At 42.1% G+C, this 27,613-nt stretch overlaps 2 protein-coding genes across 4 annotated transcripts; both read left to right on the forward strand.

The window, feature by feature from the left end:
* Positions 1–604: 604 nt before the first annotated feature.
* Positions 605–5,037, forward strand: srsf2a (serine and arginine rich splicing factor 2a). Its single transcript, XM_084322666.1, has 3 exons — positions 605–1,142; positions 1,815–2,092; positions 3,099–5,037. The coding sequence occupies exons 1-2, from the start codon at positions 772–774 to the stop codon at positions 2,086–2,088; spliced, it is 645 nt and encodes a 214-aa protein (XP_084178792.1). The 5' UTR covers positions 605–771; the 3' UTR covers positions 2,089–2,092; positions 3,099–5,037.
* A 3,951-nt stretch (positions 5,038–8,988) lies between these two features.
* LOC311236293 (uncharacterized protein) lies at positions 8,989–22,908 on the forward strand. Of its 3 annotated transcripts, none has more exons than XM_084323976.1 (4): positions 8,989–9,509; positions 12,140–12,689; positions 13,389–13,500; positions 20,889–22,908. In XM_084323976.1, the coding sequence occupies exons 1-4, from the start codon at positions 9,231–9,233 to the stop codon at positions 21,001–21,003; spliced, it is 1,056 nt and encodes a 351-aa protein (XP_084180102.1). In that variant the 5' UTR covers positions 8,989–9,230; the 3' UTR covers positions 21,004–22,908. The 3 variants fall into 3 exon arrangements, with proteins under 3 accessions (XP_084180102.1, XP_084180103.1, XP_084180104.1); XM_084323977.1 differs by having other exon boundaries at positions 13,392–13,500; XM_084323978.1 differs by lacking the exon at positions 8,989–9,509 and adding an exon at positions 11,577–11,687.
* Positions 22,909–27,613: the final 4,705 nt, after the last annotated feature.

The raw sequence follows: 27,613 nt of genomic DNA on the forward strand, positions 1-27,613 counted from the left end.
CAGTATGATGTCATAATCAAACATTCTAGAACATTTCTGTATCTATATTCAACAATTCTCTCAGAAGAGCTCATTGTGCATCTTAAAACATGCAGTGCTGAGCAGTAGGCCTACTGAACAGATAGACTAAACAACATAGATTGAAGCCTGCATTTCTAGACCAGGGTGCCTTGCCTACTGTTTTGCTGTGGAAAGAGCCGGCAAGTTGAGTTTTACGGCTACAGGCTAAGCCTAAACAATTCAGATTAATTCGAAATTCTATTAATAACATTAGCCACAGTGGTGGTAGTAGTAATAGTAAGTGGACTATAGAGAGAGACACGACGAACATATACGATTAGATAAGAATTGTGAAGCCTCAGCTTCTTCCATGGATAACGGTGTTACATGCCACAGTGGCTGGTAAAGTTACCAAATAACTGCGCAGTAATAATAACTTATTGCATCTACACTGAATGATACAAAAGCGCCAAGTATTATCATTCGGCTACTACTACGATATTCCAGGTGAGGGCGCTGTCGGCAGACTGTCAAACACTCTACCAACTAAAGTAGCCAATCAGAAGAGGCCAACCAGAGCGGAAGCTTCTAGCCGCCATTTCATGTGCGGTCCGGCAGCGCGCGCACAACATCGTCTGTGCAGTAATCAATTTAGTTAATCTAGCAAGAGTTCGTCATATCAAGGGTAAATTATTTGTGGACTGACGTTTTTTTACTCAACGGTCGGACCGTAGAGGTTAGTCTTTATTGTCCCGTCGTCTTATTTTCTAAATGAGCTACGGGAGACCCCCACCCGACGTCGAGGGAATGACCTCTCTCAAAGTGGACAACCTCACTTATCGCACTTCGCCCGAGACGTTGCGCCGAGTTTTTGAGAAATATGGCCGTGTAGGCGATGTGTATATTCCCCGGGACAGATACACAAAGGAAAGTCGTGGTTTTTCTTTTGTGCGATTCCACGATAAGCGCGACGCAGAGGACGCAATGGATGCCATGGATGGCGCCCTGCTCGACGGGCGGGAGCTGCGGGTGCAGATGGCGCGCTATGGCCGCCCACCAGACTCTCACTCCAGCAGGAGAGGTGGCGGAGGACCGCCCCGGAGATCCGGAGGATCTGGTGGATCTGGACGCAGAAGCAGGAGGTAATAAGCTGCACTGGCAGTAGGATGCAACTTTGATTTTGTGATTCTTTGCGAAGTTCTTAGCAATTACTTTGTCACTCCCACTTCAGGAGGACATTATGTCCTCTTGATCGACAGGAACGCTGTGTCCACACGTGCAACCTAACTTTAGGCAAGTTCTTAATGTGCTTTATAGATTTGTAAAAGTGGCAACAATAACATGCTTAAATTACCGAAGTGTAGTTACTTTTGCAATATTTGCTAATGCAAATGTTAACCGGAAATACACTTGGGCCTAAACGATTCCCTAGCAACACAATCCCTTATCTATTCGCCTTATTCTCTTCGCCAACATCTTTGTTTATCTAGATCGCTATGAACGCATTCCAATGAGCTGATGGCTAGCTAGTTCACTTCCATGTATTTCAAAGCACAAACTACAGCGATGAAAGACTATCCGAGTCAGGTAATCGTGATTTTGTAATCACGATAGTGTGTTCTGGGATATTTTCTAATAGCTATGTTTTAACACTTCCGCATCTGTACTTTACATCAGATTTGAACACTATGGCGGCGAATGGCTGTACAGAAACACAGAGCACACCGATTGGTGCTATGCCAAAACAACCAATTTGGCATTGAACTTTAAATGTTCGTTTTGTCTGTTTTAACCTGATCTTTGCTCCCCTTTAGCCGCTCAGGCAGCCCCCGTCGCCGCAGACGCAGCAGAAGCCGCTCAAGGTCTCACAGCCGGAACCGCTACAGCCGCTCCAAGTCCCGCTCCTACTCTCGTTCCAAGTCCAGGAGCCCCCGCAGGAGCAAAACCAAGACTCCCTCCAGGTCACGATCTGGCTCAAAGTCCAAATCTAGGAGCCGAACCCCGACTTCTAACAGAAAGTCCCGTTCCAGGAGCAAGAGCGTGCCCAAATCTCCAGTGGACAACGAGACAATCTTAACCCAAGCCTGAGACGGTATACAGGGGAAGGGGGGGCTGGTATGGGAGAATCGTAGTGGGTGTGCATCTCTGGGGGGGGGGGGTAGTTTTCTGCAGTCTTGATGTCACTTTGTCTCCAACCAACACCAGTAACATACACAGCAGAATTCTGACTATTAGACATTTAAGTAGAAAAACACATGTAAAGACAAGTGGGACTGATGTAGCATATCGTCCTATTTCTGAATGTGTCTGTCTTAGTATATTTAATACCCCATACTGTTTTCAACCATACTAACAGATTATGGACCACCACTTTCATATGCATCATTGAGTTGAGTATCATGAAATGTGAGATTTGGTATGTGTGAATGTGGTAATGGGGCAGGTGCTTCAATCGAAACGTTCACCTAAATGTGGAATTCTTTCCCCCAAGCTGCGGGAGTCCTGTTTGCAAAGAGAGGAGTTGGGGGTGTGGCAGTGTGAGAGCAGTTAGTATGTGACCCGCCCCTGGTGACCTGCCTGTTGCTGAGGGTGATGGCAGTTGCTATGGAGCAAGTCGCCAGGGCAACTGTGGTTGCTATGGAGCAGGTCGTCATGTCGGTGGCTCGGGCTCAGTTGGTGGTATGAGGTGGTGTGGTGAGGTACGTTCACAGGACTGCAGACACACAGAATGCTGTGTCGTACTGTTTCTCTGGTTTCCCTGACCACTCGCAAGAGGGGATGTACCCCCCCAAGGTTTGTCTTCAAATATGCCCAGAGAACCAATTCCCGACAGTCGGTTTGTTAGAGCTGTGAATTGGGTGGGGGCCTTGGGATAGTGTGAAAATACATAAATTACATGTCGACTTGTCAGGAACTTGACCGTTCCAGAAGGCAGATTAAACGGTAGTCTGGAAACTGACTGTCACAAATGTTTACCTCACACAAAATCAAATCTTAAATTGGAATTGAATACGGTTATTATACATAGGCAGGCAAATTGTGTAAGTTATCCATCTCGTTCTGCACCAACTAACATGGTGTCTCGTCTTTCCTTCCAGATCTCAAACGATGGAGCCTTTACCGAGGACATCAGGAAGAGCCCAATAGTACAAGTGGACTCTACTCTTAAGCCCACTGATTACTGACCAAAAGGTTATTGGAATTTGGTCTAAAGTTTAAAATTTGTTTTTATTTCACTGACCCAAAATTCTGTACTAGTATCGGGTCAGGGTTCAACCTTTTTTTTGCTTTATTTGGCTCTTTTTTGCCACCCTTAATACATTTTTGGGGGCATTGAAATGTTATTATGGAAAACAGCTTTTTTTAACAGCCTTCATTCAGTCGACAAATAACATCCACAGTGACGGCTCCTCACACTGGCTGTTTCTGCTGCCGGGGTCTGACGGCACTCTTTACAATAGGATCTGATCAACACAGTCCGATTCCCAGGACTCCACTGTACTCAACGTTCCTGGTCTTCCTCGACGTTGCTCGCAGCAGACTTAGCTTAACGTTGAGACGGTGGGAGGGACTCGTCGCTGTTTGATCACACAGGATTAATAAACCACATCTTTCACTTCTCAGTTAGATTTATTGTAACTTCATGGCATGAAAAAAGCAAGTAAACTGTATGGCATTTTTTGCCCCCCATAACGGAAGTTCAAGGGCATTTTTGCAGCGAAACCCCCATTAATTTCGAACCGTGTGGTTTAGGATTGTTCATTTAGGTGAGCATATGAAAGGGATTTGTAAGGTGAACCTCTTTCTTTTTGTTTTTGAGTTTGTTGCATACGGTTGAAATTGTTCAAGGTCAAGTCTATTTTTCTGTTTTGAAAATTGAAATCCCTTGTTTAGCTCTCCTTCCAGGTGGATGTGAGTTTTCCGTTTGTTTTATTTGCCAAGTTGAAAAATGTTATGTTGGATATGCACAACCTTACAGAAATTCATACCACTAAATATGGCACAACAAAGGTAACGCTCAACCATTCACATGTCACAAATCGATCCGCTTCGAACTTTGGGATCCCGCTAATTCATCCAGCAACGTAGTTTTCTTTATTTTTATTGTGAGCTATTTCTTTTGATCTTGATGTCTGGCTAAAGTTGCTTTCCTGTGACTCTAACCTTCTTTCCTGTATCTTTTGTGCACTAGGCGCAGTTGTGTAGCAGTTGAGTATTGCTGGTTAGCTGTTAAGATGCGGTGCAGTGCGGTGGTGAGATGGGGTGTTGCGGTGCAGAGTGCCCGGGGCTCAACCCTCCGCTGCCGTTTGCCGGTTTGTAAAGATCACAGGTGTGGCAGATCATCCATATTTGCTTGTGTTGTGACCCCCCCCGTGTGATTTTTTTTCGTGGCCACAGTTTGCAGAGACGCTCTCTGATTGGCCACTGACGTTTCTGGTCGTGCGACATGTGCAGCCAATCGTGTGACGCCTGTTTCTTTCATCGGTTAAGCTTAGGCACTCTTTTGAAGTTGGTTAATGTTAGTTTGTCTTAGAGCAGGGCGATAGAACACCAGCCCTGATTCCAAACTCTAACCGTAACCAACTTCGAAAGAGTCGCCTAAGCTTAACCAGTGATAAACTAGGCGTTAGGTAGTTTGCATGCTGTTCGAGGCGGAAATGGGCAAAGACACAGGCGTCATGCGATTGGGCTCACATGACCAGAAATGTCAGTGGCCAATCAGAGTGTCTCCGCAAACTGCGGCTATGAAAAAAAGTCATGCCCCCCCCCTTCATGTTCTGTACAAATACCCGTCATTCTCCTTGTCTTTCCTCTTTCTCTCTACCCCCCCCCTTTTTCTGTGGTTTATGCTCTGCTCTTGAGCTGGTTTTGCCCGCAGAAGACATGGGAGTCATTTGATTCCAGTGGAGGGCTTTTAAGGGCAATTTCTTGATGAATGAATATGTATTGCATTCCTCTGTTAACCTTCAGATGTCTTGTTCAGTTGAATGTTAATGCTTCAGGTGAATGCTAATAAAAGTAACTTTTTTGTGGTAAGATTGTTGCCAGTGTGATTATTTTTTTTTTAAATTTGATTAAACTCACTTTTTTGCTAAATGCATTTGGTTGTAATAGCTTTGGTTTCCTTTCTCAGTTGAAGTCAATTTCAGTTGTGAGATGTCCATCCTGCAGTTGACACTTGGGAGGTGGTTAATAATTTATAATGGGTAGTATTACTTTAGTGTATAATTACCTAATGCATAACGAGCTGTATACATGAACATAAATGTTACTTTAAAAATTATTTGTTAATTGACCTATGTCAAATCGGCCTGCTTTTTTTTGATCCTCCAATCACAAGGTTACTATTAAATCCTTGAAGGCGTTGGTTTCAGTGGGCGTTGTCAAAATATGTAATTTGGTGAACTGGGTTTCTGTGAGCACTGTACAAGGCAAACCAGAGACATCTGCAGGACAGGTGTGCTAGAAATACAGTTTAGTGAAAATCTTGCAATCACTGAGAAAAGGCATCTAGATTAGACTCTTAGACTACTACGAGCATGTAATGTAATTGATTGGATTACTAACAGTAATGCAGCCTGACTATTCGATCATTTTAAGCATTGCTTTGTCTCTTAAATGTACAGAATTGGGGGGTTAAAGTGTACAATGTGTTGCAATTTACAGACATGTCATTTAAATAACCATCTACAATCACGATTACCATTTACCACATTTTTGTCATTTAAATGGGTCTACTGTAATCCAATTACATGTAATGAGTTACTTGGCTGCACAGATCGACAGCTTGTGGGGGCTGGGGTTTACCATCTGGCACTGATTGATTGATTGATTGAAAACTTTAACCGATTGCAGAATGGGTACAGTACAGCTCAATACATACAATTGTTAAGGGGATGCAGACCAGAGAAAGACTTTCGTCTTGTTTACATCAGGTGGGTGGGGGACACTACAACTGTACAAGCAAAACTACATTGGAATATTGACAAGACCATACTTGGTAATTTACTGTACATTGGAGGGGGCCAGTTTCGAATTGCACTCTCCCATAGGTGTTTTTGAAAGTGGGTAGTGATTCACATTCCTTTACAGCTTTGGGTAGGGCGTTCCACATTGATGTGGCATAATTGCGAAATGTGTTTAGTCCCTTGTTTGAGCCGAATCTGGGTTTATGAGTGTGAATCTGGTGTTGTGATTGTAGTATTCACTGACCTTTGGGAAGTATTTTGACATGTACATGGGTACCTTGGTTGTGTAGTGTATCTTGTAGACCAGGCCCATTGCAAGTTGCTGTACTCTGTCGTCTACGCTAAGCCATCCTAGGTTGTCAAAGTGGGCAGGGGTGAGGTGGGTTCTAGGAGTAAGCTCAAGCAGTAGTCTGACCAGTTTGTTTTGAGATGTTTGTAATTTTGTTTTTAGCGCCTTTGAGGTGCTTTGGTACGATGAGGTGCAAGCATAGTCGTAGTACCCTTGAATGAGTGCTCCTGCAGTCTTCAGGGTATTCTTGTTTACCAGTGAGGAGATCCGGTACAAGAATCGAGTTCGTTGGTTGACTTTTTTTATTACATTGGATGCCATTTTGTCACAGGAAAGATTTGCCTCTAGGATGGAACCCAGGTAGGTAATATCTTCTTTCCTTGTGACAATATTGTCACCCACTGTAACTGAGAAGCCGTCGGTCTTGCTGAGTTTGTTATTTGAACCGAAGAGAATGGACTCTGTTTTGCCCATGTGTAATGATAGTTTGTTATCAGCGAGCCATATGCAGATTTTGCCTAGTTCTGAGCTGAGGGTTTTTTCAACCTGTAACTTGTTGATTGATTGATTGAAAACTTTATTAACAGATTGCAGAATGGGTACAGTACAGTACAGCTCAATACATACAATTGTTAAGGGGATGCAGACCAGAGAAAGACTTTCGTCTTGTTTACATCAGGGTCCCCCATTTTCAATTCATCGTAACATATATGACATACAGATAGACAGTACTGCTACATATACATTTATGACATACCAGATTTGCAAATACAGTACTGTTTGTGATACGAAAAGAGTCCAGAGAAAAAGTATATACATTTGACGTAGAAACTACATTGGAGGAGGTTGGGTAGGTGGGGGTGGGGGTACGAATCCAGCTCACAGCTCCGGGGTTGTCACCAGCTTGGCTCGCCGTTCACACTAATACAATTGGCAGTATTAGAGGGTGGGAGAAGCTGGCGGGGTGCGTCCGGGTCGTTGTAAACAGCGAATCCTACAGTTCGGTCGGGGCGCCTGCTAAGCGCGGATAGGATCTAAGTGGGATAGTGTGATCCTTCCACACGCTACGCCCTCTCAGTGAGAATCCGCGCTGCCAGGTGAAAAGAAGCGGTTGATTGGCTGGACGTGTGTCGGAGGGAGCACGTGGTAGCCTCCACTCTCCCAGACCGACTGTGGGGGGTAAGTGCGCAGCGACCAGGAAGGGGATTGGGAATTGGCATAACGACTAACATTGGGATGGGAGAAAATCGGAGGAAAAGGGAGGGGGAAAAAGATCAATATAAAAAATGGTGTGATTGACAGTGTCGAAGGCCTTTTGTAGGTCCAGCATGACCTAGCCCCTTACGTGACTGCGGTTTGCAGTCACGTAAGGGGCTAGGCATGACCATGCCGCAGTATTTGCCGCGTCCAGCTTAATGAATGAATGAATGAAAACTTTATTTAACAGATTGCAGAATGGGTACAATACAGTACGGCTCAATACATACAATTGTTAAGGGGATGCAGACCTGAGAAAGACGTTTGTCTTGTTTCCATCAAGGTCCCCCATTTTCAATTCATATATGACATACACAACATACATGACATTTATGGCATAGGGACATATAGGTATTTAGTACTGATACATTTGTGACATAAGCGGTATTCAAATATACAGTACTGTTACCCCTAGATCCTGACAGAGTATATACATATGATGGGGAGGGGGGACTGTACATTAGGAGGGGGTGGGTGGGAGGGAAATATACATACGGCGGGGAGGGAATATATACATGCGGTGGGGAGGAGACTATCTATTAGGAGGTGGTGGGTTTTGGGCATTTACGGTGGCCAGTTTCGAATTGCAGCCTCCCGTAGGTGCTCTTTAAGAGCGGTTTTGAATGTGGGCAGGGATTCACATTCCTTTACAGCTTTGGGTAGGGCGTTCCACATTGTTGTGGCATAATTGCGAAACGTGTTTAGTCCCTTGTTTGAGCCGAATCTGTTTTGGGTTTGATGTGGTCGTTTAAATAGAGAAGGCATGTGGTGGAGTGGGATGTTCTGAAGCCAGATTGGAATTCGTAGATTAGATTTTTTTCCGCAAGGTATTTTTCTACCTGTTCGTATAAAAAAATTTCCATGACTTTCGAGATGGAAAATTTTAGGGTCTAATTTACTGCCTTTTTTGTGCAGGGGTGTTACTCTCGCAATTTTGAAGTCCTTGGGGACGTGTCCCTGTTTTATGGAGAGGTTTATTATGTGTGTGATGACTGGGGTGATGGCGGCTGCTGAGTCTCAGGAATTTGGAGGGGATGTTGTCATGGCCAGTGGCCTTGTTAGGTTGGAGGGCGCTCAGTTTTTTGAGTACCTCATCTGTTGTTACCATTTCCAGTTTGAAGTCGTCTTTGTGGACCCCTAGGTTCTTGTAGTATGCTACTATGTGTTCTACCCCATACTGCCCTGAGTGTGCGGGTAGTTTGTTTACCAGTGTTGTGGCTATGTTTGTGAAGAAACTGTTTAAGTAATTGGCTACATCCAGCTTGTCTGTGATGAGCGTGTTGTCCGTCTTTATGTTTATGTTGAATCCTCGCCGCTCCTGCTGCCACAGACCACTGGAGTCTCCCCGCTGGTGCACAACACGTCGTTACCCTGATGCGATTACCTGCTCATTAGCGAGTCGCGCACGTTGCAAAGTGACCAGCGACCTTATTGAGCCGTAGACTCAGAATATAGTTGGAATATAGCGGCGAACACTCTTCACTCGCGAGGTGCGACTAGGGGCGGAACCGAAGGACGCTGGAGTCGAGGCGACACGTTATACAGCAAATGTTGATCGCTATTATCGCGGTTTGTCTCAGCGAATGAATCGAAAACAGGATGGCTGACCGCGCCTGACGGGTACGTTAAACAATATATTTGGCATAGAAGGCTGAAAGGATCTGCTCAAGCTACAACAACATAGGCCTTAATAAAAGTCGACGCGCACCATAATAATGGATATAACTTTTATATTGTCCGCTATTATTTTCACGCTTCTCGCTGTTGTTGTGGCAGCATCAGTATTCAATCGCTCTTCACCTTCAGCGGACGTTGCAAGGGGTTGTTTCGGACACACCGGGAAAGCTAAAGCAGGAGGATTAAGCCGAGACAAATCTGCCCCAAAGCACAATGGCCATATATCAGACAACAAGAAAACGACAGCAGTTGACGACTGGACAGAAGTTTGCGGGAGTACCCACGACCACTGGGACGTAGTGCAATCTGTGCTTTCCGTAAGTACACTCACTCACTGGTACTGTTGTTACATAGTTCTGGCTGTGGCTACATACAAAGACTACAGCCCATTGACGCCCCCGTCCCTTCCTCCTATCACACATAGGCACGCGTATCTGATTAGAATAAATCAAATACCATTGTAGACTATACCACATCCACAAGTTGTCACACATTTCATCTGTGGGTCTATCTATGGCTGCAATCACCTCCATCTCGAACGTCATGGAAAAAATAGTCTACGAACAGGTCGAAAAGTACCTAGCGGAAAAAAATCGAATCTACGAATTCCAATCTGGCTTCAGAACATCCCACTCCACTGACACATGCCTTCTCTATTTGAATGACCACATCAAACAAGAGGTGGACGCAGGCAAATACTGCGGCATGGTCATGCTGGACCTACAAAAGGCCTTTGACACGGTCAATCACTCCATTCTGATTGACAAGCTAAAAGCAATTGGTTTTGATAGTCTATCAGTGAGCTGGATGCAATCCTACCTTGAGGGGAGGGAACAGATGGTGGAGGTAAACGGTACCCTATCCCCCCCCCCTCACAGTGAGCTGTGGTGTTCCACAAGGAAGCATACTAGGACCGCTACTGTTCCTAATTTATGCAAATGACATGTCGTCAGCTTGTGACTGCAACTTGTTCCTGTTTGCGGACGACTCAGCCCTGCTGGTCTCTGACAAGAACAAGTTACAGGTTGAAAAAACCCTCAGCTCGGAACTAGGCAGAATCTGCATATGGCTCGCTGATAACAAACTATCATTACACATGGGCAAAACAGAGTCCATTCTCTTCGGTTCAAATAACAAACTCAGCAAGACCGACGGCTTCTCAGTTACAGTGGGTGACAATATTGTCACAAGGAAAGATGAAATTACCTACCTGGGTTCCATCCTAGAGGCTAATCTCTCCTGTGACAAAATGGCATCCAATGTAATAAAAAAAGTCAACCAACGAACTTGATTCTTGTACCGGATCTCCTCTCTGGTAAACAAGAACACCCTGAAGACTCTGGCAGGAGCACTCATTCAGGGGTACTACGACTATGCTTGCACCTCATGGTACCAAAGCACCTCAAAGGCGCTAAAAACAAAATTACAAACATCTCAAAACAAACTGGTCAGACTACTGCTTGACCTTACTCCTAGAACCCACCTCACCCCTGCCCACTTTGACAACCTAGGATGGCTTAGAGTAGACAGAGTACAACAACTTGCAATGGGCCTGGTCTACAAGATACACTACACGACCAAGGTACCCATGTACATGTCAAAATACTTCCCAAAGGTCAGTGAATACCACGATCACAACACCAGAGGGAGCTCCACAAATCATGTTAAACCCAGATTCGGCTCAAATAAGGGACTAAACACGTTTCGCAATTATGCCACATCAATGTGGAACGCCCTACCCAAAGCTGTAAAGGAATGTGGATCACTACCCACTTTCAAAACCTCTCTCAAGGGACACCTACGGGAGACTGCAATTCAACACTGGCCCCTGTAAATATCCTAACCCAACCCCCTCCAATGTACAGTCATTTACCTAGTATGGTTTTGTCAATAGTTCAATGTACAATTGTGTTTGTTTGTACAGTGTCTCCTCCCCCCCCCCCCCCCCTCAATGTACAGTGTTACTTGTTTATACAGTGTGCCCCCCCCCCCCCCCCCAACCACCTCCAATGTAAATTACCCAGTATGGTTGTCAATATCCCAATGTACCCAACCCCCCCCACCCAACCTCCTCCAATGTACAGTTTCTACGTCAAATGTATATACTCCCTTTTCTTGACTCCTTCTGTATCACAAACAGTACTGTATTTGCAAATCTGGTATGTCATAAATGTATAGATGTAGCAGTACTGACTATCTGTATGTCATGTATGTCATATATGTCTATATGAATTGAAAATGGGGGACCCTGATGGAAACAAGACAAACGTCTTTCTCAGGTCTGCATCCCCTTAACAATTGTATGTATTGAGCCGTACTGTATTGTACCCATTCTGCAATCTGTTAAATAAAGTTTTCATTCATTCATTCATTCATTCATCACCATGAAAACCTAATGAGAGACCCAGGACCATGAAGGGTGGGTAAAGGGTATGAGGTCAGAAGAAGGCAGAGGTGCCCTAGGCCTCAGCAACACAGCTGTTGAGTCAGACCAGGTAACAAGATATTCAAATCTTTTGTCATTGTTTATATCCCTGGTTTGAAATATGCGTTGCAACATATGACCTATGGGCTGCCCACAAGGTTTAATCTCCACCCATAACGTGAGAAAAACCCTCATTCAAAGACCCCCACGTGGAATTGACAATAAATAATAAACTGTATTTGTATAGCACCTTTCATACACAAATTGCAGCTCAAAAAGGGCTTTACAACAGAAAAAGACAGACAAGGCACAACATGAGCACTTCATAAAGTGCAGAATTTAAATAAAAATCAGTTATTCACATTAGGATCTAACATCCCAATAGGCCTTGTTTGTGGTTTTATTCAGTGGCACAAGAAGTGCAAGGAGGAAATACAAAATACCCCAATAGCAGAAGTTGAATGCATGGGAAAATCTGCTGCAACCACAGTGCCCCATCTCACCCTTTTACTCTCTTAACAGGAAGAGTCACTTTCCAACCCTAGCCCTGCGGAGCCGGAAACAACAGCGGAGTGCACTACCACGTCCAGCCAGGCCAGCTCATCAAGGGATACGACAGTGGAGTGCACCACGTTGTCAAGGGATACGACAGAGGAGTGCACCCCCACGTCCAGCCACACCAGCTCATCAAGGGATACGACAGAGGAGTGCACCCCCACGTCCAGCCACGCCAGCTCATCAAGGGATACGACAGAGGAGTGCACCCCCACGTCCAGCCACGCCAGCTCATCAAGGGATACGACAGAGGAGTGCACCCCCGCGTCCAGCCACGCCACGTCGTCGAGGGATGCGACAGAGGAGTGCACCCCCACGTCCAGCCACGCCACGTCGTCAAGGGATACGACAGAGGAGTGCACCCCCGCGTCCAGCCACGCCACGTCGTCAAGGGATATGAGCTTCCACTCATCGTCCGAGGCGTCTTCCAGTAGATCAGTCATTGGGCTCTCTGAGAAGGAGCTCCTAAAATGTGCTTTCTCTCACCCCCAAACCGAGGATGCCACAGGGAGCAACGGTAAGCACTGTGTGGAACAATGTTTATGCAATTGTCAATTTCCGATATGATGTGTCAAGAGTTATGAAGTAAAATGACATTTACCCTGTTTAAAGGAAAACTCCAACATTTTGGGAAATTAGCTTATTTGCCATCTACCCTGGAGTTAAACAAGAAGATACCTTTTTTCTTCTCTGTGCATGCAGTAGGAAGGAGTAGGAAGACGCGCACCGTTAGCCTAGCTTAGCGTCAGTCACTGGAAGTAGGTTCCTCCATTAGCCTAGTTCCCAACGTCTTCCTACTCCTACTGCATGCACAGAGAAGAAAAAGGTATGCATCTTCTTGTCTAACTCCAGGGTTCCCAAGATGTTGGAGTGTTAAGATACATACATTTTTCTTCTCTGTGCATGCAGTAGGAGTAGGAAGACGTGCACCGTTAGCCTAGCTTAGCGTCAGTCACTGGAAGTAGGTTCCTCCATTAGCCTAGTTCCCAACGTCTTCTTACTCCTACTGCATGCACAGAGAAGAAAAAGGTATGTATCTTCTTGTCTAACTCCAGGGTAGATGGCAAATAAGCTAATTTCCCAAAATGTTGGAGTTTTCCTTTAAGAATCTGTTATTAATCTTGGAAAATGTTAACGGCTAATTCTTTCAGAATCTGATCTATTGATGTAAAGGTTAGGTATGGATTTTTTAATCATAATCATCCCTCTGTTTCAGCAGATGAGGAAGTAGACGCCGATGGCATGCCCTTGAAATATGTCCCCGGGATGCTGCGAACCTCCCAGGTGGAGACGATGATGTCCAGAGATGAACTGCAGGAGGAGCAGAGGTCAGTGACTCTGGGAGACTGGACTAATCTGACAAGACAGTTCTGTGAGAGTCAGTCCACCTGCAGCTTTTAAGATCTCCCTGTTTGAAGCATGGCACCAATGCCACAAGTTTCATTAACCGCACATAATCTCACAATAACATTGTGAATTTCAGAAAACATGTTGTAAATGTGATTTTCAACGGCTAGGCTAATTATGTTGCACCCATTGGTCGATAAAGGCAACATAAACAAGGCAACAAATCACCAAGCTTTATTACTAATCTTGAGCTGAAAATAGTTATTGTACAATTATGTCACCCAAAATTCCATATGTGTAAATTAGTCTTCTAATAGTTTGGTATCCACTTTCGGTTCAGTCGATGAGAAATCTTAACTGGTAAAAAGGGAGAACTACCTTACAAAAAAGATTCTCGTCAGTTCTGCCAATTGAAAAAACATACACTATATTGTGAAATTAGTCTTATAATTGAATTAATGGCCATTGTTGTGACTGAATTGTAAGTGAATGTATTTCCATCCTGGTTTGCACTCAGCTCTCTCTGGCCTTCAGCCTGATGTCTGTCTGCATCCTTACCGTTGCCTCTTGTGAACCCTCTCTGCTCCCTCTCCACGTGTGTCTTGTGTGTTCTTGTCCAGTTACCAAGAGTGTTCTGTGTTTACTAGGTCACCCCTCAAATAGGCTTTGGGCTATAGATTGAACAAGGTGAGATTGAGTTTGCGCCAAGGCGGAGGCCTCAGTGACGGCGGGAATGTATTTTAGAAAATAACGTTTAAGCTATTTGTTAAGTCGGTACATCAAGGCCTTACTTTAATTTTATTCAGAGAGGAGTAGGGACAGAAAGATAGAAGATGCCATAAGAATTGGTCATCCAAGTGTCTTTTATATCATGGTAAATGGACAGCATTTATACAGAACTTTTATTCAAAGCGCTTTACAATTTATGCCCTATATTCACCTATTCACTCACACACACACCATTCAAGGTGCCAACCTGCTCATTGCTGCCGGGAGGAGCAAACCAGGTCAACCCGGAAACCTTCAGATTACCAGACGACCGCTCTACTCCTGAGTCACTGCCACCCCCTTGTAATTAAGCAATAGCTCACTTCAGGCAGTGGTACTGGTATTATATGGTTATTGTATACCACTATAATATAATAATAACCATATATAATAACCATATCCCACGGCCATCCAACAGTCACCAACTCACCAATATGAATACCTGGCAAGATTTCATGAAATAAACACACAGCAACAAAAATGCGAGAATTCTTCTGCCAAGTAATGTAGTTCTTCAGACATTTAGCGGAATGGTTTGATTGATTGAAGACATTATTAACAGATTGCAGAATGGGTACAATACAGTACAGCTCAATACAACAACTGCTAAGAGGATGCAGACCAGAAAAATACTTTCGTCTTGTTTACATAGGGGTCCTCCAGCAACACACAAACACAGTGGAAACCATGTGTCTTCATCTTTTTAAGTTAAGTTCATTTGAACTTTTATTAATTCATCTTGGGAAAATTTGTCCTCTGCATTTGACCCATCCCAACTATTTAGGAGCAGTGGGCAGCCACCACACATAGTGCGCCGCCCGGGGACCAACTATAAAAAACGATCATTAGGGGCGGCTAGGTGGCGCAGTGGGCGAGGCGCTCGCCACCAACGCAGGAGATGCTGGGTTTGAGCCCAGCTCTCTGCGTTGCTACCAGCTTGGCTGGTTGTTCATACTAATACAATTGGCAGTATTAGGGGGTGGGAAGCTGGTGGGTGGGGATCGGACGTTGTGGACAGCGACTCCTACAGGTCGGTTGGTGCGCCTGCGCAGTAGAATCAGGAAGCGACGAGGGCGGCGTGTCCCTCCCACGCAGACCCTCGCCACTGAGAGATTGCGCTGTGTAGGTGAAAAGATGCGACGGCTGCCTCCTCGAGTACCGGAGGGGACACGTGATGCAAGGCTTCGTCCACATTGCAGCCGGCTTGTGGGAGGCATGGTCTAACAACGTTCGAGACAGGGGAGGGTAGAATTGGACCATGTGAAATTGGGGACAGGAGAAAAATAGAAAAATGCGGAGAAAAAGTAGATGAAAAAAAAAGACTATCATTACACCTGGTTAAAACAGAGTCCATTCTCTTTGGATCAAATAACAAACTCTGCAAGGCCAACGGCTTCTCTGTTACAGTGTGGGTGACAACAATATTGTCACAAGGAAAGATGAAATTACATACCTGGGTTCCATCCTAGAGGCAAATCTTTCCTGTGACAAAATGGCAACCAATGTAATAAAAAAAGTCAACCAACGAACAAGATTCTTGTACCGGATCTCCTCTCTGGTAAACAAGAATACCCTGAAGACTCTGGCAGGAGCACTCATTCAAGGGTACTACGACTATGCTTGCACCTCATGGTACCAAAGCACCCCAAAGGCACTAAAAACAAGATTACAAACATCACAAAACAAACTGGTCAGACTTCTGCTTGACCTTACTCCTAGAACCCACCTCACCCCTGCCCATTTTGACAACCTAGGATGGATTAGAGTAGACCAGTGATTCCCAACCTGGGGTCCGCGGACCCCTGGGGGTCCGCCAGGGGGCGCAGGGGGTCCGCCAGACCACAGGTGATTTTTTTTTTTTAATTTTTTTTACCTTTTTTTTGCTTTTTTTTTTTTTTTTTTTTTTATCATCAGAAGCATGAATAGTCTCTCCACTACAATAAAAAAATAAAGATAAATAAATAAACATCTAGACATGATTTTTGAATGTTAACAGTAGGCTACCGGGTAGCCGCTAAAACGCGAATCAGTTGACTGTATCACTTTCTGTAGCTAGCCTAGCACGCTAGTTAACTTTCTCGGCTTGTCTGCAGTCAGCCGCCAGAGGCGAAAATGTGTGACAAACGAAAAGGAGATGATGGCAGCTCATCTGCAAAAAAAGTTAGGACCTACAGCAATCGCGAAAATTAGATCACCATGGGCTTCACTGAGGGACCAGACAAACGACCTGAGTGTGTGATTTGTGGAGAAAAGTTGGCAAACTCGAGCCTGAAGCCCAGCAAGCTGAAGAGACATCAGGCGTCTAAGCACCCAGAAACCGTTGGGAAGGATCCAGACTTTTTTCGGAGGAAAGAACAGTCTCTCAAGGCGAACAAGCCTGTTGATGTTAGAGTAGCGTGGAGCAGGGGTGGCAGTGATTTACAGAAGGCTACCGAAGCCTCCTTTGAGTGTTCGCTTTTAATTGCAAAAGCAAAGAAACCGCACAATATTGGCGAGCAGCTCATCAAACCAGCCTGCATCAAAATGGTTTAGAAACTGTGCGGCCCACAGGTGGCGGATAAACTAAAATCAGTACCACTCTCTAACAATGTAGTGAAATACCGAATTGATAAGATGTCAAGTGATTGCGAGCAGCAGCTGTCAGAAAAGCTTAGAAAGGGTCCATTTGCCATACAACTTGATGAAACTACAACTGTCGCAGACGAGGCTGTGCTTATCGTTTATGTGCAATATATTGAAAATGAGGATCTGAAGCAGGACATTCTCATGTCAGTCAACCTTACTACCACCACTCGAGGTGAGGATATTTTTACTGCAGTGGATTCTTACTTCATTCAACATAAATGCAAACCGTTCACCATTAGGGCCTGATTTGAGAGGATGAATACAGGATTTGAATATTGGCCAAAATTTTGAAATACATAAGGTGCAAGATTAGATTTGTTGATTGAAGGCACAAGTCAAAGACGCATAGTGGGTCTAATTATGATGCATATGCCTGTGTATAAGCAGTTTGTTATTAAAATGACAAAAAAAAGGTATTAAACCCAGCTAGGACAGATTCTCTCTGCTACTGATTGGAATTTCCTGTCTCATATTTAGTTTAATTTGTTGCATTGATTTGTTCCATAAATGCAAACCGTTCACCATTAGGGACTGATTTGAGAGGATGAATACAGGATTTGAATATTGGCCAAACATTTTGAAATGCATATGGTGCAAGATGAGATTTGTTGATTGAAGGCACAAGTTAAAGAAGCATAGTGGGTCTAATTGTGATGCATATGCCTGTGTATAAGCAGTTTGTTATTAAAATGACAAAAAAAAGGTATTAAACCCAGCTAGGACAGATTCTCTCTGCTACTGATTGGAATTTCCTGTCTCATATTTAGTTTAATTTGTTGCATTAATTTGTTCCATAAATGCAAACCGTTCACCATTAGGGCCTGATTTGAGAGGATGAATACAGCATTTGAATATTGGCCAAACATTTTGAAATGCATATGGTGCAAGATGAGATTTGTTGATTGAAGGCACAAGTCAAAGAAGCATAGTGGGTCTAATTGTGATGCATATGCCTGTGTATAAGCAGTTTGTTATTAAAATGAAAAAAAAAAAAGTATTTTATGGTATCTTATTAGGAGGGGGTCCGCGAATTTCATCAGAGATGTTTGGGGGTCCCTGGGGGGAAAAAGGTTGGGAACCACTGGAGTAGACGACAGAGTACAGCAACTTGCAATGGGCCTGGTCTACAAGATACACTACACCACTAAGATACCCATGCATATGAAACTGTCGAAATACTTCCCAAAGGTCAGTGAATACCACGACCACAACACCAGAGGGAGCTCCACAAATCATGTTCAACCCACATTCGGCTCAAACAAGGGACTAAACACGTTTCGCAATTATGCCACAACAATGTGGAATGCCCTACCCACAGCCGTATATATAACGGTGTATATATATATGTGTATATATTCTTTTCATTGATCATTCATATTACTCTTTGAGAGGCTTCTCAGCTCCAGGACTCATAATGGCTGCCTGTGAAAGCAACCCAACCCACTTCACCTCCAACCATAAACACCCCCCCACCCCGCCTGCTTGGATTGGATCTATTTCCGGATCTATTTGTTTTGCTCTATTTCTCAGGGGGAAAGCAGGTGTTTCTTGTATGTTGGCACAGTGTTGATTGAGCACAGCCTGTGTTTCATAACAATTCTCACCTCAGGACTGAAGGTCAAATGAGTTTTAGTTAATCCTCTGAGGACACTCCTCTGTTTAACCTCTAGGGGGGGCACACTGCAGTACAAAACAGATCAGTATTGTGGAAACAGATGAGCAACTTGTTTGCAAGGCTTTTCAGCAACACAGAAATAACATGCCTAAAGATCAAGGACAAATACAGGAATTTCTTCATTAATGTATGAAGTAAGCTTACATGCCAGGGCTTCCACATCACGTCATTAAAGGTTCAGATTAGTTAGTTTGATAGCTAAACTTGTGTTTTAGCTCTTGGGATATTGGAAGCAGAATTTGTTAGTACAATGCTAGTGGAAGTGAATAGGGTCCCATAGCAATTCTTTGGAAATAAGACACTTAAGGATGCAGTATCCTCTGATGACATCGCTGGAGGACATATTCAAACATATTAACTCTCAATAACTGTCAAACTAAATTATATTCATATATAACATAATATTTCTGTGAAATATAACATTAAATGGATTAAAATAATATTTGAATCCATTTAATGTTATATTTCACAGAAATATTATGTTATATAAATATAATTTAGTTGCACTGCATCCTTGTTCTTAATTACAGCTCAATACAATTATCTAGATGAAAAATTTAAATAATAATTGCAATAGGGATTTATATTTTTCATCTCCATTGTTTAATTGAACTGTAATTAACACAACACAAGGATCCAGTGTCTTCCGATGACATCACTGGCAGAAATATCCAAACTCATTAACTCGTAATAACTGTCAAACTAAATTGAAGTGTGCAGAATTGTTTAGCGCCTTGAGATATGCTTGAGAATGTGCAAAATAAATCAACATCGTTTTTATTTGGATGAAGTGCCCCTAAAGCTTGTCTTTGTGTTATTAGTATATTAACATCCTCATGGTGCCATAGCTTGTCTTTGTGTTATTAGTATATTAACATCCTCATGGTGCCATAGCTTGTATTTGTGATATTAGTATATTAACATCTTCATGGTGCCATAGCTTATCTTTGTGTTATTATTAGTATATTAACATGCTCATGGTGCCATAGCTTGTCTTTGTGTGTTAGATTTGAATTGTTTTGGGCAGTAGATAGGATCCTTAGACACAATTTACATTAACTAAGACGTTCTTTTCTTTGTGCTTGACAAAAAAAAATTGTGAGAATATCTCCATGTGCAAAAACTCGACTTGGTGGGCGCCGCCATGACAGTCTAGACTAGAGTCAAGTCAACACAAACACGCCCACATCTCCACATGTGAAACAGGAGTCAGGAGGATGCTCTCTACCAATCTACTGTACATAAAAACAACGCAGTAACAAACCATTTAGTAATGGTAACTGAGTTACTGAATTTAAAAGGTAATGCGTGAATGAATGAATGAATGAATGAATGAATGAATGAATGAAAACTTTATTTAACAGATTGCAGAATGGGTACAATACAGTACGGCTCAATACACACAATTGTTAAGGGGATGCAGACCAGAGAAAGACGTTTGTCTTGTTTACATCAGGGTCCCCCATTTTCATAGCGTTAGAGTACTAGTTACTGCCAAAAGTAACGGTGTTAGTCCCAACACTGAGCACAATAGAATATAGTACAATTATAAGTAAACAATTAAATAGGAATAGGCCAGGGCTGTACAACTGGGCAGATGTGGTCAATTATATACACTAATTAGAATGAATGGTGCCATAGCTTGTCTTTGTGTTATTATTAGTATATTAACATCCTCATGGTGCCATATCTTGTCTGTGTTATTAGTATATTAACATCCTCATGGTGCCATAGCTTGTCTTTGTGTGTGTACGAATTCTTTGGCTGGGTTTGACTTGGCTTTTTGTTTAGTTTTTCTGCCCAGCTACAGACTTTACGTTTTCATTGGTCAACAGTGCATTGCTTGTATTCCAAAACTGCTGCTATATATATGTTCGGCTTCAATTCTGCATCATTGCAGATTCTTCTCTAGCTTTTAGGGAGGGCTTAGGTGGTCAAATAATGGGTTTCATATGTAGGAGGGTGGGGACTAGGAATCCACAAAGCCTCATATGAAGATGATACAATAGAAAATATTTTGCACCACTTTTATGAAGAAAAAATTTAATCTTTTTTGGGTAGTCAGGAAAAAGAAAACACTTGAGGTGAGCCACCTAAGAGTTTTATGCAAAGATCCTATCTTCTCTCTGGGGATTGCTCTACCCAAAGATATCACAGCATTCACCCAGACAATGGATGCAGCATGATAAATCATCTATTTCTCCAGCCCCTGACATGTAATAAAGCTGCCATTGATCTAATGTAGATCAAGTGATGCTAAGAATTTATTGTGTGTGTGTGTCTGTGTGTCTGTGTGTATAGAGTGCAGCGGGAGCAGCTGGCAGCCATCTTTCAGCTTCTGAAGGACAACAGGCAGACGTTCGGCGAGGTGTCTGAAGGAGACATGGAGGAGCAGCTCAAACTCTACTCTGTCTAACGGCACGAACACACCGGACGCAGGCGTGAGGCGGGCGAGCCATCAGCGCTTCACTTTCGCTCTCATCAGGGCGGGCGAGAAGCACATTTTTTCGCTTCTGTTGGAATTTGAGGCGTGCACCACGCGCATTTTCAATATCTGCATTATTACCACACATATAAGATGTTGTTCAACCAGCTAATGTGTCTGTATCTTTCCCAATACAAATAAACCATACTATACTTTTTCAGGAGTACAGTCACACTGATTTATCATTCTAAAATTCATTCATCTAATTCATCTAATTAATGAGATGATAACGGGTTATACATGCAAAATGGACAATTACAGAATAGAAAACTGGAACTGGAAATCTTAAAAAAAAAAAACTTCAAAGGGCATTTACAACTTCGCATATAGGCATTTACAACTGTTCCAATGTAAATCTGCGCACTTCCGCCCACTCTGAAGTCAGACTCGGTGTGGATGGCCACGCGAGCTGTTCTCGCACGAAGAGAACTGTCCCCGGCGTAAGACCTTTCTGCAGCTCGACTCTGTACCGATAGCAGATTCTACTTTTTACGCACAAGCCCTATTCAAGGTCTATTGCGGCATACCAACTATAAACTCATTCCAAAGAAATTGGAAAATATTGTGTTTGGCTCGTTCATTATGACCATGCAGAAAAAAATATCATTCCAGACCAACCACCATTCACCGGTTGTTTATATTTCCTATTGTTTGTTTGTTTGTGTATTCCAAACACCTTTCATCCACAGTCCAGTCCTTGTGGAGACCAGCACAAAGCAGCTGTCTGTCGAAAAAACCCAGTATCTGTATTATTTGGTGTTCATATGTAAATAATGACTAAAGGAGTTTGATAATTCTTCCTTTTATATTCTGACAAAAGCAATACACATGACTCAATATTTGTTTTATTAAATTTTTTAAGTTTATTTTTGTGGCACCTGTGAAGCCTATTGTGTATAATGTCAGACTGTTGTGAAATATACTATTAATAGTTGTAAGTAAATATTGTAAGTAACTTTCATGAGTGTGTGTAAGCACGTGCATTTTATTTATTTAATAGTAGCTTAAGGCGTGGAGAGCATGCAAACCAGGATGCTGTCGTGTAAGCTCCACCTGGGTTGACATTAACTAGTTTCTTCAAAGGAGCTAAAGGCAAACTGCTCTACTTAACTGGACAGGCAAGTCTGTTCTCTTGCAGAAATGATGGTTCGGTCGTGTGTGCTGCTTTATTTGCTATCACGGGGACATGACATCAGGTAGGTTTTCAAAAGATTGTTTTTAGGATTTCTATTCAAGGGTAGCACTTTTGGTGGCACAAGGATGATGATTAAGTACCTAGGAAATTGATTAATCAATCAGTTGCTGAAGTCTCAGACCTACTTAATAATTGTTTGTGTTTTTAGTTAGCAGAAATGTTGGATGTAAAGGAAAGAAAATATGATTGTATACTATACAGCAGAATATTTTACTTGATTAATTTAATCCTTAAATATACAATATAGTATTTCATTCTTGTTTTTTATTATTATTGATTTCAAATACAAAATGTTTAACAAATTCTTCACTTTTCACATTATTCACAAATATTGAGTGATCGACCTATCAAGCCCTGCCCATCACAACTGTATCAAGAACAGTATCAGAAGTATATTTTCTTCATAGAAAACGAACAATAAAAGAGGGCAGGGTTTGAGACAGGTCAATTGACCAACACTGCATTGACCCCCCCCCCACCCACCCAACCTCCTCCAATGTACAGTTTTTACGTCAAATGTATATACTCTTTTCTGGATTCTTTTTGTATCACAAACCGTACTGTATTTGCAAATCTGGTATGTCATAAATGTATAGATGTAGCAGTACTGTCTATCTGTATGTCATATGTCATGATGAATTGAAAATGGGGGACCCTGATGTAAACGAGACGAAAGTCTTTCTCTGGTCTGCATCCCCTTAACAATTGTGTGTATTGAGCTGTACTGTATTGTACCCATTCTGCAATCTGTTAATAAAGTTATAAATCAATCAAGCATCTGTTGCCCAATGTCAAGTTTCCAGTCTACAACATTTTTTACTTCCTGTTTTTGCTCGTGACTTTTCACCAAGATCCTTGATGCGCTCATCCCCACCTGGGGTATCATTGGAAAGCCACACTCATTGGTTACAACCCTGTCCAATAATTTTCGAGATCGCCAAATGATTGACGGAGCTAGAGCGTCGGGAGTGGTATTCGAAAAGATTTAAAGTCTGCTAAAGACTTTGGCGCATGCCTCACATATCGGCATGTAACTCGAGAACCGCTGAACGGATTTTGTCGCCTGAAAGCAATCTTTTACGTTACGGATGCAAAAAGTGCCTGTTCACTTCAGTGTTAAAAAATTGCCATACAAACGCCATTTTCAAGAACCAAAATTTGGGAATTTCTAAAACCAATAGCTAGTATGAGTAAGTCTGTCCATAAGGTCAAATCATCAGTTAAAAAAATTAAAACGAAAACAAATTAAATCAACATTTTCTTTTAACTCAATCAGCGCCAGACCCCAGGATAGTCGGGTTATCTCGCCAACCGTTCAGCGCCAAACCTGAGTATAGTCGGGTTTTCATCGTTATTTCTTTTATTCAATATTTCTATTCATTACAGGCCCACGGACATCGGGGTTAACATGGGGAATCATCCTGAGATTGCCAAAGTGCAATACCGACCGCATCCTGCCATGTGGCAGTATCGAGCACCCTTTGAAACCTTATATCTTGCCCTGTGTTACGTTCAAATGTCTCCGGGTGCAGTTTTCTTGGTCAGGGGAGTCTAGCGGTTCACTCGATGGCATTGAGACTCGTCCAATGCCCCCTATGCATCTGTTGTGGTGGATTATGTTGGTGACACGATGGACACCAATACTGGGACTAGCAATCAGACAATTGGAATATTCTTTTTGGGATACCTCCTAGTGAAGGTAAGGACGATATGACATCAATCCTGCTTTGATCCAACCATGATTTCACATCGATCACAATGTGTGTGTGTAACGTTACTCCACAACAACATTATAAACTGAACGTGTCTGTCACTTACAGAGTAGTTTTAACTTCATGTGAAGGAGAGAAAGAATGATCTAGAGACGACACTACACATTACGCAATGATACGGTTATCTAGTATTGGCATGGGTAGTAGTGCATGTGATTGGTTTCAGGATAATCTATCTTTTAGACGTCAGTGTGTCGAATCAGGCCATGCTCAATCTGAATTCTTGTCCATAACTATGGTTCAGTGCTGGGTCCTGTCCTTTTTACTATTTATATTAATGATATTGTTTCTTCTTTGAATGACTGTCATGCCCATTTGTATGTGGACGATACTATTGTGTACTGTATCTGACACTGTTCAGTTGGCCACTGAGAACTTACAGCTTTTTTTATGTTCTCCAGGAAGCTTTTATCAATCTTAAATTAGTCCTCAATGCTAGTAAAACAAAATGTATGCTGTTCTCCAGAGACAAAAATGTTGATTATGATGAAGTACATATATCTACCATTGAGAGAGTCACTGAGTATGAATATCTTGGCTTGTGGCTCGATGAGAATTTTCCATTTATGTTCCATGTGGATATTCATGCTTCCAAGCTGCGACAGAAAATTGGCTTCCTGTACAGAAATAGATCCAGCTTTCCTGTAATTAGTAATAATAAAATAATAATACACTTTATTTGTATAGCACCTTTCATACAGAAATTGCAGCTCAAAGTGCTTCACAACAGAAAAAATACACATTGATTGATTGATTGATTGATTGATTGATTGATTGATTGATTGATTGATAAAGTGCAGACATATAAAATCAGTTTTTCACATTAGGATCTAACATCCCAACAGGCCACCTTGTTTATGGTTTGATTCAGTTTTTAAAATAGACAATAATAAAAAGAGTAAGATAGTATAGACAGAGTAAAATAGTGCAGTGCAATAAGTAGTAGAATAGAATAGACATGAAATTATCACATAATGTGCACTTTGTGCAGACATGTAAAATCACAGTTTACAGTGCAATACAATTGTTCTGGATTACTGTAACAGTTTAAAGTCGTCTTTACTTTCTCTGTTTGGTATCCACAGTTTAAAGCCTGACAGTCTTTCTTGTTTGATACCCACACAGTTTAATACCTGACAGTTTTGAACCTGTAATAAAAAGTAATAGACAGAGTAAAATAGTGCAGTGCAATACAATTGTAGAATAAACATAGTAAAATTATGCAACAGTGCAAAGTGCAGTGCAATAAAATGTAATGGACAGAGTAAAATAGAGCTACAGCACAATCGACAGCGGAGTGTATTAAAAGGCTGAAGAGGTAAGTTTTGAGCTTATTTTTTTTAAATATTAAGAGATCTAGCTTCCCTAATGTTTTGTTACCCTCTGTACAGCACTTTGGTTGACATGTGTACAATTGGGTGTCATCTGCGTAACTATGGAAACGTACATTGTGTACACGTTCGGTCTTTACGGTGAACGGAGAAGTTCTCAGCCGGATGTATGGCGTGGTCTGGGACGTCTGGCGTGAGCCAAGTCTCGGTGAAACAAAAGACGTTGCAGTCCCGAATGTCCCTCTGGAATTTAATTCTTGCTCTTCTATGCTATGCATCAGTACCAGCATCAGTATGTTTGCTCAGTATGTGATCAATGTGCTACATTGATCCGTCTGTCAATGAACAAATGGAAAAGTGACAGAAGGTATTACTGTCCGTTGGTTTATCTTTAAATTAGAACCTATAACGTGAACTCTGTCCAACAACTGGATACTAATCATTGAAAATATATTAAAAACAGACACATGGATCAATTGTTGTGGCATAACATTAAAAGTAAAATTGAATGGGAAATTCCACATCACCCTAAGTACTACTTGAGTGAAAGTTGGTTTATAAGATAATAATAATAATAACTTTATTTGTATAGCACTTTTCATACAGAGGTTGCAGTTCAAAGTGCTTCACAACAGCAAAAAATACAGGCATAAGCGAGCATAAAAAGATAGACAGGTAGAATCACAGTGTTTCACATTAGGATCTAGCATCCCAATAGGCTCTCCGCTTACAGTTTTCAGTAACACAAATAGTAAAAATAGTTTAAAATGATTCAGTTTAAAAATAGTCAAAAAATTATAAAATAGAACGGACATAAAAAATACAGGCATGAGCGAGCATAGCAAGATATGGCAAATCACAGTGTTTCACATTAGGATCTAGCATCCTAATAGGCTCTCTATTCAGTAATACTCCTGTAATTCATGAACAAATAATCACAGTGTTTCACATTTGGATCTAGCAAATAATAAGAATAAAATGATTCAGTTTAAAAATAGTCATAAATAATCAGTGTTTCACATTTGGATCTAGCAAATAATAAGAATAGTTTAAAATGATTCAGTTTAAAAATAGTCATCAGTAAGAAGTATAAAAGTGCAATAACCGACACATGAATTTGATAGGCAGTGTAAAAGAGTAGCCAGGGTAAGAATAAATACAAGTTGTGTCAGGATATCCCTGATGTTTCCTCTTGCCACTAGGTGGTAGCAGATATCTATCAGTGAAATGCCTGAGCAAAGAGATAGGTTTTAAGCTGTCTTTTAAAGATGTCTAGCGAGTTGGCTTCCCTGATGTTTTGGGGTAGTTTGTTCCATAGTTTTGGGGCATAGTTGATAAAGGCTGCATTACCGATCCTCTTTTGACTGCTTCTGGGAGCCTCTAGTAGTCCAGCAGCTGATGATCGCAGTGTTCTTGCTGGTGTGTAATTTATTAGAGTGTTGGCGATGTAGCTAGGTCCCTGTCCATTTAGAGCTTTGTATGTAAGGAGAAGGACCTTAAAGTCAATTCTAAATGTTACAGGAAGCCAGTGTAAAGCGGCTAGGACTGGACTAATGTGCTCTCTCCTTTTGGTTCTAGTTAGCAGTCGGGCTGCAGAGTTTTGGATTAGCTGAAGCCTCTCTGTGGTTTTCTTAGGGAGACCTGTGAAAAGTGCATTACAGTAGTCTAACCGGCTAGATATGAATGCATGAATTAGCTTCTCAGCATCGTTCTGATTAATAAATGGTCGTACTTTTGCTATATTTCTGAGATGGAAGAACGATGTTTTCGTCACTTTGCTAATATGAGAATTGAAGTTCAGTTCTGAATCTATGATAACCCCAAGACTAGTGACCTCAGATTTGATCCAAGGGGTTAGTCCCCCCAGGTTCTTTATTAATGTTTCTTTTTTAGTTTTGGAGCCGATAATTAGAATTTCAGTTTTGTTCTCGTTTAGTTTCAGGAAGTTCTTACTCATCCATTTATTTATTGCCAGTAAGCAGTTTGTAATGGAGCTAATCGCTGTATCATTTGGTTCAGCAGATATGTACAGTTGTGTATCATCTGCATAGCTATGGAAATCTACATTATGTTCTCTGATGATATCACCCAGCGGTAACATGTAAAGGGAGAAGAGTAAAGGACCTAAGCAACTCCCTTGTGCAACTCCATAGTTGTTGTCGTATATATCAGACATGTGATCTCCTAGTTTAACATAGAATTTCCTCCCTCTGATGTATGTTTTAAACCAGCCCAGCACATGG

Source organism: Notolepis coatsorum, assembly GCF_963971535.1.
Source record: "Notolepis coatsorum genome assembly, chromosome: 10".
In the NCBI taxonomy this organism is placed as follows: Eukaryota; Metazoa; Chordata; class Actinopteri; order Aulopiformes; family Paralepididae; genus Notolepis; species Notolepis coatsorum.

Excerpts from the sequence above, each read along its gene's own strand:
- srsf2a (XM_084322666.1), top strand. The coding sequence starts at position 772 with ATGAGCTACGGGAGACCCCCACCCGACGTCGAGGGAATGACCTCTCTC. Across the intron at positions 1,143-1,814 it reads TCTGGACGCAGAAGCAGGAG|CCGCTCAGGCAGCCCCCGTC; the intron begins GTAATAAGCTGC and ends GCTCCCCTTTAG.
- LOC311236293 (XM_084323976.1), top strand. The coding sequence starts at position 9,231 with ATGGATATAACTTTTATATTGTCCGCTATTATTTTCACGCTTCTCGCT. Across the intron at positions 9,510-12,139 it reads TAGTGCAATCTGTGCTTTCC|GAAGAGTCACTTTCCAACCC; the intron begins GTAAGTACACTC and ends CTCTCTTAACAG. Across the intron at positions 12,690-13,388 it reads GGATGCCACAGGGAGCAACG|CAGATGAGGAAGTAGACGCC; the intron begins GTAAGCACTGTG and ends CCTCTGTTTCAG.